Here is a 12,137-nt window from a genome sequence, read left to right as displayed (position 1 = left end):
TTGGGTCCCTAAAAATGTATTAACTCCGCCAAATCTGCGAATGTCCGGCCTATCTCTGGTCTATACAAAAGTGAACGGCTTAAGTTCAATGAATTAATAAATATCCTTGCGTCTAAACCTTGCATTAGAGTTTCTTACATGCTTTTGCTATGAAATTTCCCTCACAATACAACGTTGTTATAGAAGAGTTGCAATTGGACCTAATGAACATCACCAAGCTGTCATACCAAGTGTCAAAATTTCAAAAATTTCCCCCTTCACATGATGGGAAATTTACAACTGCCAATCATATGATGGCAGAAAGGTAAAAGTCAAAAAATTTTTGTACAAGACCAACGTAACTCGAGGCGCACACATCGACATACTTTACTCCAAGTGAATATCCAGTGAATTTTAGTTAAACAGTGTTTTTCAATTGTTTAAAAATTATAAAAATAATAAAAAAAGAAAGAAAAATGTTAATCAATGTTCCTTTACTTGTAGGAAAGCGTGTGTCAGCAGCCTGAATTTTCCAAAAAAAGTTTCCTTTTTCCTGTGCAAGAGTGAAGATACAGAAAAGCTGCAAAAATGGCTTTAAGCGATGCTGATGTGCAGAAACAGGTAAATTAACCAACGGATATGTGAATAAACCCATTTGACATGGATTATAGACACTTGTCACAGAAAATATAAAGAAATATATCTATGAAAAATAACTTGGCTTTGAACAGAGCTAAGATGGCGTAGTCTCGTAGCTGGTCATGGGATAATATGTATGTCATGTGAATGTTAATACAGATAGTTTTCATTGATCAAACAACAATTGGTCAAATCAAAAGCCAATAAAGTCTGCCCTAATGTGTTTAGCAAATAGTTTGTGGCGTAATCCATATGGCCTGTGTGTGTTCCCAATCCTATTCTTGTTTTCTTATAAGAATCAATCGTTTTTTTCACCCCTAAAGGATTTTTGTATAGTTATTTCACCTAGTGGGAAAAAAATATATCCCAAAGCAGCAGAAAAAAGCGTTAACAGAAGTCATGTGACTAAAATGTATATTGCAGGTTTGCTCTCATGCGTAAGAGTGAAACAGCAACAATGTTTACATGTTTTCTGTACGCTAACATATTTCCTATCTCTTTCTTCGCATGTTATCATTGATGTATGCACAGAGTAGTATTTTTTCCATTACTCCAATCGCAAAAATTAATTTTTTTGATGGGTGGAAGTGGGTGGCATAAAATGTGGGAACATATTGGAATAGGTTGCATGCAGATACAATACAGGGTTTATGTTAAAGACTACTATATTTATGAAATATGTTTGAATATTAGAAATAAATTGGCTTATGTTAGTACATGAAATGCTAACATGCACCAGACCATGGTATTCGCCAAAGCGCCCGGATACTACTCTTATAGGACTAAGACAATATTGCAGTTCTGTTGTACAGTAAATTGAATTTGATTTCTAACATATTGCAAAGAGGGGAAATACAAATATTACCTCATACAGCTCTAAGAAAGTTCTTTGGATATAAATTGGAATTTATACCGCAGGATATGCATTGGTTGTCTACTGCACTTGTCACACCAAACCTATGACGTTCTGTTCTGGTCTATACGACACTTCTAAAATCCACCTGTAGGTATGTCTTTAGTGACATATAATATTTTCCTTCAAGTGGCAGATAATCACAAACTAATCACCTAAGTTCTTGCCGAGTATAGAAGTCTTCGTTGTCGTTATGTTTGGAAAACATGCTGAGAAACTAACTGAATGTTACTTGCAACGATCTCTTTCTATATGTCTCGTTCTGCTAAACAAAAATTTGCATACAAGTTTTTTATTATATGATGTCCAAAGTGAAGTAGACATTTGCAAACAATAGGCGGCAGCCCTTGTCGATGAAGAAATCCAATGGGTCACTCCGGTACGTACAACCTGCTGCCATGGGGTTCAGTCTTATTTCCATTTCTTTGTTCCTGTAAAATCACAATGGACTAAATTGTCAAGGCTGTCATGAGAGTGCGGATTTTAAGCCGGCCCAATGCAACTATGGGACTGTGCCTTAGCTATCATTCGGCATGTGAACTCTTATCAATTTTCACTATATGTCCCTAAGTTGCCTTGAGTTAGGTTATAGAACTGCTTGCAAATATTGGATTTATAAAGTGGCATAGGAAGTGCATGTGAAGGTTGCGATCCTCGTCGAGTTCCTATGGGTGAGCAAGCACGTTACGGTCCACAACATAAAACATAGCATAGATCGCCGCGGCAACGTGACGGTCATTGGCTATGATACCCTAAGTTGGTTCAAATTTGGTATTGTGGCTGCTAACAACTTTTTCTAAATTTCAGATCAAACATATGATGGCTTTCATCGAACAAGAGGCCAATGAAAAGGCTGAAGAAATCGATGCTAAAGCCGAAGAAGAATTCAACATCGAAAAGGGTCGTTTGGTTCAACAACAACGTCTGAAAATCATGGAATACTATGAAAAGAAGGAGAAACAAGTTGAACTACAAAAGAAAATTCAGTCCTCAAATATGCTTAATCAAGCAAGATTGAAGGTGAGAAATAACAAACGAACATCATGTTTACATACATACTAATGTGAGTTTATAATCGATTATGTTATTATCGTTTATAGGTTCTTAAAATCCGTGAAGATCATGTGGCCAGTGTTTTGGAGGACGCTCGCCGCCGTTTGGGTGAGGTAACCAAGAATTCCGCAGAATACAAGGTGGTATTGCAAAAATTAATTTTGCAAGCCTTGTACCAAACCATGGAACCCACGGTTATCCTACGCTGTCGTCAAGTTGATGTTGGTCTTGTCAATGAAGTTTTACCATCAGCCATTGAACAATATAAACAAAATTTGAATCAAGATGTTAGGGTTGATGTAGACAACGATAATTATTTGCCCGCCGATACATGTGGTGGCATTGAATTAATCGCTTTAAATGGTCGTGTAAAGGTAATTTTTACTATTATTTTTATTAGATAATATTTTCTAGCTATTCATGACATGATAATTTTTATAAATTTATTTATATAAATTAGCCTTATGTGGATATCAGTCTAAATGGGAGCTCAATTATAACGTGGTCCTATCGAGTCCTCCTGGGCTTGTCGTACCAAGTCGTGTGGTGCTCTTAGCCATGCCAGGACAACACAAAAGGTGCTGCAGACTTTTGACTTCAGCACTTTGTTTCTACTTCGATTATTTTGAGATAGTTGTTGGTTGGAATCATTACTCTATCGTCTCTCACATTCAGCCGACTACGTAATTTTGTTGTCTTCGTAATAAATATGGCTGAATGTCCATGTCGTGAACAATATAGCTATGGCCTACAACGTTGGGTCCTGAAGCCATTATCGTTGGTACATTATACGATTTCAATGTCATCATCGGGTGTGACAGAAGATAAGTAGATCGTTTTGGGACTTGCCGGAGGGACTTGTTGGTTATGTCCTCCAAAAATGCTGAATGAGACGTCCAGTAATTACAGTATTCCCTTATATACCATACCTATCGGCGAGAGAAGAAAAATAGGTTTGAGCATTATCGACTTTTGTTCTTGGGTTAAGTAGCGAAATCACTCTGGTCTTTTTTTCTTCATAGCTACTGTCTTATACCAACTTTAACTTACCTTCCCGACGAGAGAAGGAAAATCGATTTGAGCATTATCGACTCCTATCTTGGGTTAAGTAGCGAAATCACTGTCCTTTTTTCTTCATAGCTACTGTCTAATGCCAATTATTTGGAAAAATGTTTTCTATAAATATTCTCACATTCTGCTCATCTGTTGCAAATTTGCCCATGAACATTCCTTAAAGGAACAGGGGCAAACTTCTCACATATCAATGAGGACTGCCCGATTTTAAGCTCGACGATGCGTCCCATAGTGCGACATCTCTTTGGAAAGAAGTTTTTACATGGCATGGGGATAACCACCGTTGAATTTTTTTTATGTTTTCGCCAGGATTCGAACCCTGGATTTCAGCACCATAGGCGAACATGTTGTTCAAATCGGTTTATAACCTGAAATAGATCCCATATAAACCGATTTGTATCTTGGACCCCTGGAAGCCGCAATTGTTATACGATTTGGCTGAAATTTTGGACGTGGTATTTTGCTCTGGCTTTCAAAGATCGCGCCAAGTATGGCCCAAATTGGTCTTTAACATAATATAGCTTACAGATAAGGCGATCTCCCGATTTGAGATCTTGACGCCTTGGCAGTCGCAATCGTTATCCAATTTGGTTGAAATTTTCTGTTTCATAGTTTTCTGTTATGCCTTCCAACATCCGGGGTAGGTATGGTACAAATTGGTTCACGTTGTTGTTGTTGTAGCCACATTTCCCTGTGAAGGTGGCGATCCTCGAGCATCATAAGCACTCAGTATTTATGCCGCCCGGCCTCTCACTGAGACTCCGCTCGATAGAGCTGATTGTCCGCGACTGCTTTTGCCCTTCCATACTGATTTTGGCTAAATTGGCAGAAATTTTGTACGCAAACTACGTATGTACCCTTCAACTAAGTTCATTTGAGTAAATTTTTAACAGAATCCATGATGGTGTGGTTCCAAGATTCGGCTCTGCTGAAATTAGCACATTTTAATTCATTTACATCAATACAAAGGAAGCTTATAAAAGCCTACATTTTAACTGGTTGAACAAACAAAGCGCAACTCAATTATATGCTAATTTATTACTTGTACGAGTAAATTACACAATTGAAGGCTTAAATCTTTTCTAATTGCACAATCTACTTGTATTCGTTTTAGGTGCCCAACACTTTGGAATCCCGCTTGGATTTGATTTCACAGCAATTGGTTCCCGAAATACGTAACGCCCTGTTCGGACGTAACGTCAACCGTAAATTTGCCGATTAAGTATCTTACAATTATTTCTTTTCCCCCCTTGTGTGCATAAATTTATTTAGCTTACAATAATAAAACAACAAAAGTAATTGTTATATTATAGCAACACAGCAACAATAATAACCTGCAAAACAACCAGACAGAAATGCAAACAAAGAAAGCAATTTAATAACCCCCAAATTCCCCTAACAACTACGCTCGCTTCACTTTTTTTTCACAACAGGGTTACAACTTAAACTTAATGCAAGTGTTGAGCCATTAGCCTATGTTGATTTCAAGATTTCTCACTAACAAATTGTTTTTGTTTGATAAGCATGATTAATGTCTTAACGATTTTCAACAACTAATTAAGCGTAGCCGAAAATTTTGCAATTTGTTCTAAACAAGTTGCAAGGACATAAAAAGATGAAAAAAAAATAAAGAAAACAAAATGAGTTTTCAGAACGACTCTTAGCCAAACTCAAGAAACAGAGATATTAACCACAACCAATCACGGGATACTTAATTTTTATTTTTAAATAAAAACACAAAAGGAGAAAATAATAAAAATAAACTCTAGTAATGCATTATTGAAAGTTTTAAGGTACATAAAAGCGAAAAACTAACCAGAATATATTATTAAAGAATGTTTTTGTTGTTTGAAGTAAAAAAAAAAAATACAAAAATCCAGCATAGTTTAAACTAAACGAAAGAGGTTATACATATTTAAACATATTTACGTATACTATAATTATTATTATTATCTATTATTACTATTACAATTGATATACAAATGAAACTGGAGAAAAACGTAAGAAACTAAATTAATCATATATACACTAACATACATACACACATTCCTGTACAAACAAAACAAAAGCGTTAAGTAATGTTTATAACGAAGTTTGCAAAATGTGTACTTTCCATCACCTTGGGTTTATTATTTCCCTATTGCCCGCCTTTTGTTGTTAAGTATTTTTAAGTTGTTCTATTTCGGTCCACTTGAGTTTCTGCCCCTCCCACCACCCTTCTGCCTACACTTTGTTGAAAATATTTACTCAAAAGCTGTGATTTTTTATGCCGCTCACCACCAAAATTATTATTCAAAAGGCGTAACTAAACAAAAACTGCCAGTATAAAAGAAAGACCTTCAAGAGAAACGGTTGTCTCCCATCTTTCACCATCTAACAAGGAAAACACACACATAGATTTCTTGTATTGATAATTTTTGGTAACAGCATCCTTTATGTTCTGTTTACAGAAATTTTGAATAATTTCAATAATTTCCCTGCACGGAATGTAAAGTACTGAAAATTCAATATGATAAATCTAATAAACATTCTCTTTTGTAAAACAAATATCGCTCTAATGCGGGGGTGATACGTAACAACAACATCTCTCTCTCTCTCTCCTTCTGTCTTCACATTCTTCTTGAAGTTTAACTCCCAAAGAAAGAACTCTCTTTGTCGTATAAAAAACTCTCTTTTTTCTCACTGAATTATCTTTAACTAGTTCTTCTGTTCACTTTTTGGGATAACTTACTTAATTATCTAAATGTTTTAATTAAATATGTAAAAAAAAAACAAAAAAAAACATGGAAATTATTATTACCTTTTTTTCGAGACAACTACGTTTTTCTTTTTTATTTATCAATAACGCTTTTGAACACAGCTTTTGTTTTCAGTTTGTATTAACCCTACCACAGTTTTGTTTTATTGCCTCCTGTTTATTTCTGAAAGAGAAAAGTGCACATACCTATGATTTTGTTTTGTAAATTCGTTTTCTTTTTCTTTTGTTTTTTGTTTGTTCATTTGCTCTAAAACATGTTGCTGCTGTTTCTGTATGTATTATTTCCCTCCTGTTAATTTTCTTTTGTTGTTAGTTTATTTTGTGAATGTGTTTTATTTCTTCTCTTGTTTAAGTATTAAATGAAAATTTATCTAAAAACAAAATATAATTGTTTGTGCTTTTGGCGTTATATAAAACAAGACAATTATGAATAATAATTATGATAATAATAATAAAACAAAAATTAACTAAAAAAACCCACATTAATCCTGGCTTTGATTTCGTATGATTGCTGCCTGCCTTCATCAAGGGAAAGTGATATTAATTTGCAGTCTTCTCTTTCCTCTAGCGTAGACATTATTGATTTCCTCTCTGCCAAATGATGTTTAACTACTATGTATGTGGTTTACTGCATTTCCGCCAGGATTTCCAATGCGTTACTACGATGAGTAAGATGTCACTTTGTCGTCGTCGTCTGTTTGTCAATCTACCTCCAATGATCATGATGTTGTGTGTTTGTAAATATCTGCCCTTTTTATGGTTTACATGCAACAAGCCAACTTGGAAATTGTTTATTGTTCTAATGGTTGTTCTATTTAAATATTTTTATTTGTATTGTCTTGTTGTAAGAGAAGAAAGACCTCCACCATGTATTATTTTTAGGTTAATAAAATTTATTTTAACAATTTCCTGCAGTTTTCAATACCTTTTTGTACCCACCGCCGCACAGTGGTCGCTGCCGTTGGCCAAAATTCAAAAAATTAAAGTGTTATATTTGGTACCATATATGCATACATTAACTTTTAAGAGGTTGATGTGATTGACTCATTCTAACGGAACTCTTGAAGCATAGCACCAAAGGAAAGAACGTGTAATTAGTTGTTTTCACACGTGAGTTAAGTACAAACATGAAGTGAAAACAGTACAAAGGTTGGTACTATTTAGTTTTTCGAGTTGAAACTCCAAAAAAAAAACGGAAAAATTTGCCGAAATGTGTTCTTTTCATGTGTTGTGTTTTATCCGTGTTTCTTTCATCTGGGGAAATTTACACACAGCCGCTGTACAACAAGTCATTTTTTTACGCAAAATAAACACGATCGCCAAACTTCTAATAGTAACTGAGTTTTTGTTAGTGTTAGTGATGTTGCTCAAATGTATTTACTGTGGGTGGAAAAAATGTGTTTGTGGATGCATAAATAAGAAAGTAGTTTTTAAATATAATAAATAAATATACTCGAAAGAAAAATAAATATTTCTTTCACAACAAGCAACTCAATTAATCAATATGAAATAATAAGGTTTGTGAAGGAATGTGTTGTGCTTTTGGTCTTGCAATTACAACAACAATATTTGGATAAAAGTGGAAGATGCTGACAAAGGCTTTTGGAAAGTTGAGCTTATTTAACTTATAACAGTGAAAATACAACAAAATCTAATTATTTTTACAAATAAATTCTGCATTTGTCTCTTTTTAAATTGTTTTGTGTTTCATTATATATTAATTACGAAGGGGTGGGTTTTGGTTGAAATTACAAAACATACATGAATTTCAGTACGACCCATACACTCACATGTGTGTACACATGCTCGTAAAGCAGCTGACAAATTGTTTGATGCCATATTATTGTTTTATATGTAAATGGCAACATTTTGGCCAAAGAAACCCAAAAAAAAATCAACCTTGCCAAACCACCGAAAGAACGGGTTTCGGACATTTTTCCGTAAAAAAGAACGTAGTACCAGCCTTTATATGAGATGTCACTTCATCTGCAAACTTTGTTGAGCTTAAGAAACGCACTTCTAGCCTTGAAGAAACGTTCGCGGATGTCTGCTTCTGATCCTCCGTCCTTAGTAATTTTGCTGCCAAGATAGGAAAAGTCGTCATCACCTGTACCTTAAAGGAATGTTAATGGGAAAATATGTATGTAATTCAGAAATATAAGACACTGGTAAAAAGAGACTGATCAATCCCATGGCAGCCGGTTGTATGTACCGGATTGACCCGGTGAAGTCCTTCATCGGCAAGGGCTGCCGCCTCAGTGTACAACACACTGCTACAACAACAAAGGTTGTATCATTTAGCATGATATTTTTCAAGGAAAAGGTTCTGACTATCCAATTGTACTTTGGCTGTTGTTCTCCTTGTGCCTGCCCGAAAAAAACAAACAAACACCGTTGGTTGTGCTAGTGGTGACGTAATCCACATATTTTTATTGTCCTCTTTCACATAAAACAGCAATTTATAATGTAAAAACAGTAACATATCGTTGAAAAACAATTGCATATTGTTTAGAACGTGTTTTATTTATTTTTTTTTAGCAGTATCGCTTTTTTTTTGCGGAACGTCGCTTGCGTCAAGCAGCAAGTTGTACAGCCATGTAATAAAATAGATTCCACACTACTGTTGAGGATTCTGACTTTTGTATTATTGGGTTGCCCAAAAAGTAATTGCGGATTTTTTAAAAGAAAGTAAATGCATTTTTAATAAAACTTAGAATGAACTTTAATCAAATATACTTTTTTTACACTTTTTTTCTAAAGCAAGCTAAAAGTAACAGCTGATAACTGACAGAAGAAAGAATGTAATTACAGAGTCACAAGCTGTGAAAAAATTTGTCAACGCCGACTATATGAAAAATCCGCAATTACTTTTTGGGCAACCCAATATATGAGATGTCACTTCATCTCCAAACTTTGTTGGGTTTAAGAAACGCACTTGGAATGTTAATGGGAATATATATATGTATGTAGTTCAGAAACTACTATCTATACTATCATCACTGACCTAGTTAAGTTCTTTTGGCAATTATAATTCGGGTATGTTCATAAATATATTTTTTGTGTATTATGGCTGGGAAGCCGATTTTGCTACTTATACAGCCCTATTCTGAATAACAATTCCCTGGGAGTTTATTCCCTACTCCCTTTCCCCTATTCTGAATAACAATTTACTGGGATTTTGTTATCTACTCCATTTTCCCATATTCTAAACAAACTTTGAAAAATGGGAATGCTATTCTGAATCGATATAAAAGGGAAAATGGTAAAACTTGGGAAAAATTCCCCCAAACAAATGGAAGGGAGCTAGGATAAAAAATTATGAATTTAATTGTTTTTACAAAAAAAAATGGTACCACTTCTTATTTACGAACAATTTAAAATGTACGGAAATTATTTTTCACTTTTTCATCAAAATCAAGTCATGTACCCACCATAGAGATTTGCAAAAGTTTTTCGGTTTTATTGACAAAATACGAGAATTCTAGAATAAGTATATGAATATACATATGTGGTTCATATTCTAATATTTTTAGAAACATATGTATAAAGTGTTGTCGCTAAGTGGCACTCCGTTCGGAGCCGAATACTAAAAGGGAGTCTCTTATCATTTGGCTTAAAGTATTGGGTTGCCTAAAAAGTAAACCAAGTGCGATTTTATAGCCTCATCATTGCCGAAAGTTTTACCATTTAAGGAGTTCTGCAAAGATCGAAATAAATGGTAGTCTGATGGTGCGAGGTCAGGGCTATATGGTGGATGCATCAAAAGTTCCCAGCCAAGCTCACTCAGTTTTTGGCGAGTGACCAAAGATGTGTGCGGTCTAGCGTTGTCCTGGTGGAATATGACACCTTTACGATTGACCAATTCTGGTCGCTTCTCCTTGATGGCTGTATTCAATTTGTCCAATTGTTGACAGTAAATATCCGAATTAATCGTTTGTTTCCTTGGAAGCAGCTCAAAATATACCACACCCTTCCAATCTCACCAAACAGACAGCATAACCTTCTTTTGGTGGATATCAGCCTTTGAAGTGGTTTGAGCTGGTTCATGGTTGGACCATGATCGTTTTCGACTAACGTTGGTGTAAACAATCCATTTTTCATCTCCAGTTATGATTCGTTTTAAAAACGGATCAAATGTGATATGCATCTTAAACGCAATGATGCATATCACAAGCGTTGATTCGGTTTGTTAAATGAATTTCTTTCAATACATGTGGTACCCAAATATCAAGCTTTTTCACCAGTCCAAGACTTTTTATGTGATAATGAACGGTTGATTTTGGTATATTTAACTTCTCTCCTATCTCACGCTCAGTTACATGACGATCCAATCCGATTAATGCTTAAAATTTGTCAACGCCGACTATATGAAAAGTCAGCAATTACTTTTTGGGCAACCCAATTTAAAGAGTTGTCGCTAAGTGGCACTCCGTTCGGAGTCGAATACTAAAAGGGAGTCCCTTATCAATTGGCTTAAAGTAGAATCGGGCGGCACTCAATGATATGCAAGTTCCTTAATGGAATATTCGTGGGAAATTTTTCAAAAACATTTGGCGCTACATTTGGCAGCATTTACTCCACAGCAGTAGGAATAAATCCATTAGTCGCTTTTCAGCAGCCGCCTCAACCACCAAGAAAAGTGAGCGCCGCCATGAAATATCGATTAGAACTTCAAGTTCGAGCTCCATAAAAGTAGGATTTTAGATAAATCAGCGTATCATGCAGACCAACACAGCATTTATGACGACGAAGGGGAAGCAAACCTCTATACTACACACAAAAGTATTCTGCCCAAGAACGATCTAGTAGGTTCAGCCACCTAAACTCCTTTTGGCAAGGGAAAATGCCATCATGCAGAATGTGTGCCCAATTCCCGGCGCGGGATAGCTGTAAGCACTACACAGACTGGCACTTTGAGCTCCAATTTGTGTGGTGTTCATTGCTGTCACGAGAAGCTTAGCTGCGAGCTACCGGGCGTGTCCACAGGTTGTGGATAGTGGATTGCTCCATACGGAGTACCTGCAACGGCAGTCGCAGACAATCAGCGGTATCGAGCCGAGTCTCAGTGAAAGGCCGGGCGACACCGCCTCTTGCAGAAATACTGAGTGCCTATGATGCTCTATATGACAAGGCGAGTTATTGGCGCCTTTAAATAACCCACGGCGATCTGTCCTTTGATGCGGAACGAGCTTTCTCACCGGACCGCCACCTCCACATGAAAATGTGGCTACAACATCTCGAAAGTAGGTGTCAAAAATTGGAGAAGGGGCGCAAACGAGGTGGTCTGTTACACACCAAACGGACTGAGATTCTTTTGAGAAATAAAACTCCATTTAGTTATGATTAAAATTCAAGTCTATTTTATTATATGTATAAATAATATTTAATGCATTCTTTACACTTTTCTTCTTCTCATAGACTGAAAGTAAACAAAAACATTTGTAGAGTGGTCTTGGATTTGTTTTGTTTGTATGTTGATTTTTTTCTCAATGAAATAAATAAGAAATAATAAAAATAAAAAAAAAATTAAATATATATAAACACAAAATAATTTCCCGGGTACAACTAAAATGATTCAACAATATAGAAGAAAAAATTAAAGGTAAAAAATAAAAAAATATATATATATATGTGTGTGTATGTTGTTATGATGGCATTTTTTTTTTAAGTTTACACAATAAATTCATAAAACTTCAGCAAATGGTAAGGTTAATGTTTTCA

At 35.4% G+C, this 12,137-nt stretch overlaps 1 protein-coding gene across 1 annotated transcript; it reads left to right on the top strand.

Moving 5' to 3' along the window:
* The first annotated feature begins 272 nt into the window (after nucleotides 1-272).
* On the top strand, nucleotides 273-7,321 carry LOC106093790 (V-type proton ATPase subunit E). Its single transcript, XM_059362666.1, has 5 exons — nucleotides 273-375; nucleotides 484-600; nucleotides 2,339-2,551; nucleotides 2,632-2,958; nucleotides 4,773-7,321. Exons 2-5 carry the CDS (start codon nucleotides 568-570, stop codon nucleotides 4,878-4,880), a joined length of 681 nt encoding a protein of 226 aa, XP_059218649.1. The 5' UTR covers nucleotides 273-375; nucleotides 484-567; the 3' UTR covers nucleotides 4,881-7,321.
* Nucleotides 7,322-12,137: the final 4,816 nt, after the last annotated feature.

The sequence above is a fragment of the Stomoxys calcitrans genome, chromosome 2, assembly GCF_963082655.1.
Source record: "Stomoxys calcitrans chromosome 2, idStoCalc2.1, whole genome shotgun sequence".
Classification (NCBI taxonomy): domain Eukaryota; kingdom Metazoa; phylum Arthropoda; class Insecta; order Diptera; family Muscidae; genus Stomoxys; species Stomoxys calcitrans.
This window is presented reverse-complemented; position numbering and strand designations above follow the sequence as displayed.

Bases quoted from the DNA above. Each gene is read 5' to 3' on its own strand.
- LOC106093790 (XM_059362666.1), top strand. From the start codon at position 568: ATGGCTTTAAGCGATGCTGATGTGCAGAAACAG. The intron at 601-2,338 runs GTAAATTAACCA...TCTAAATTTCAG, and splicing joins ATGCTGATGTGCAGAAACAG to ATCAAACATATGATGGCTTT. The intron at 2,959-4,772 runs GTAATTTTTACT...TATTCGTTTTAG, and splicing joins CTTTAAATGGTCGTGTAAAG to GTGCCCAACACTTTGGAATC.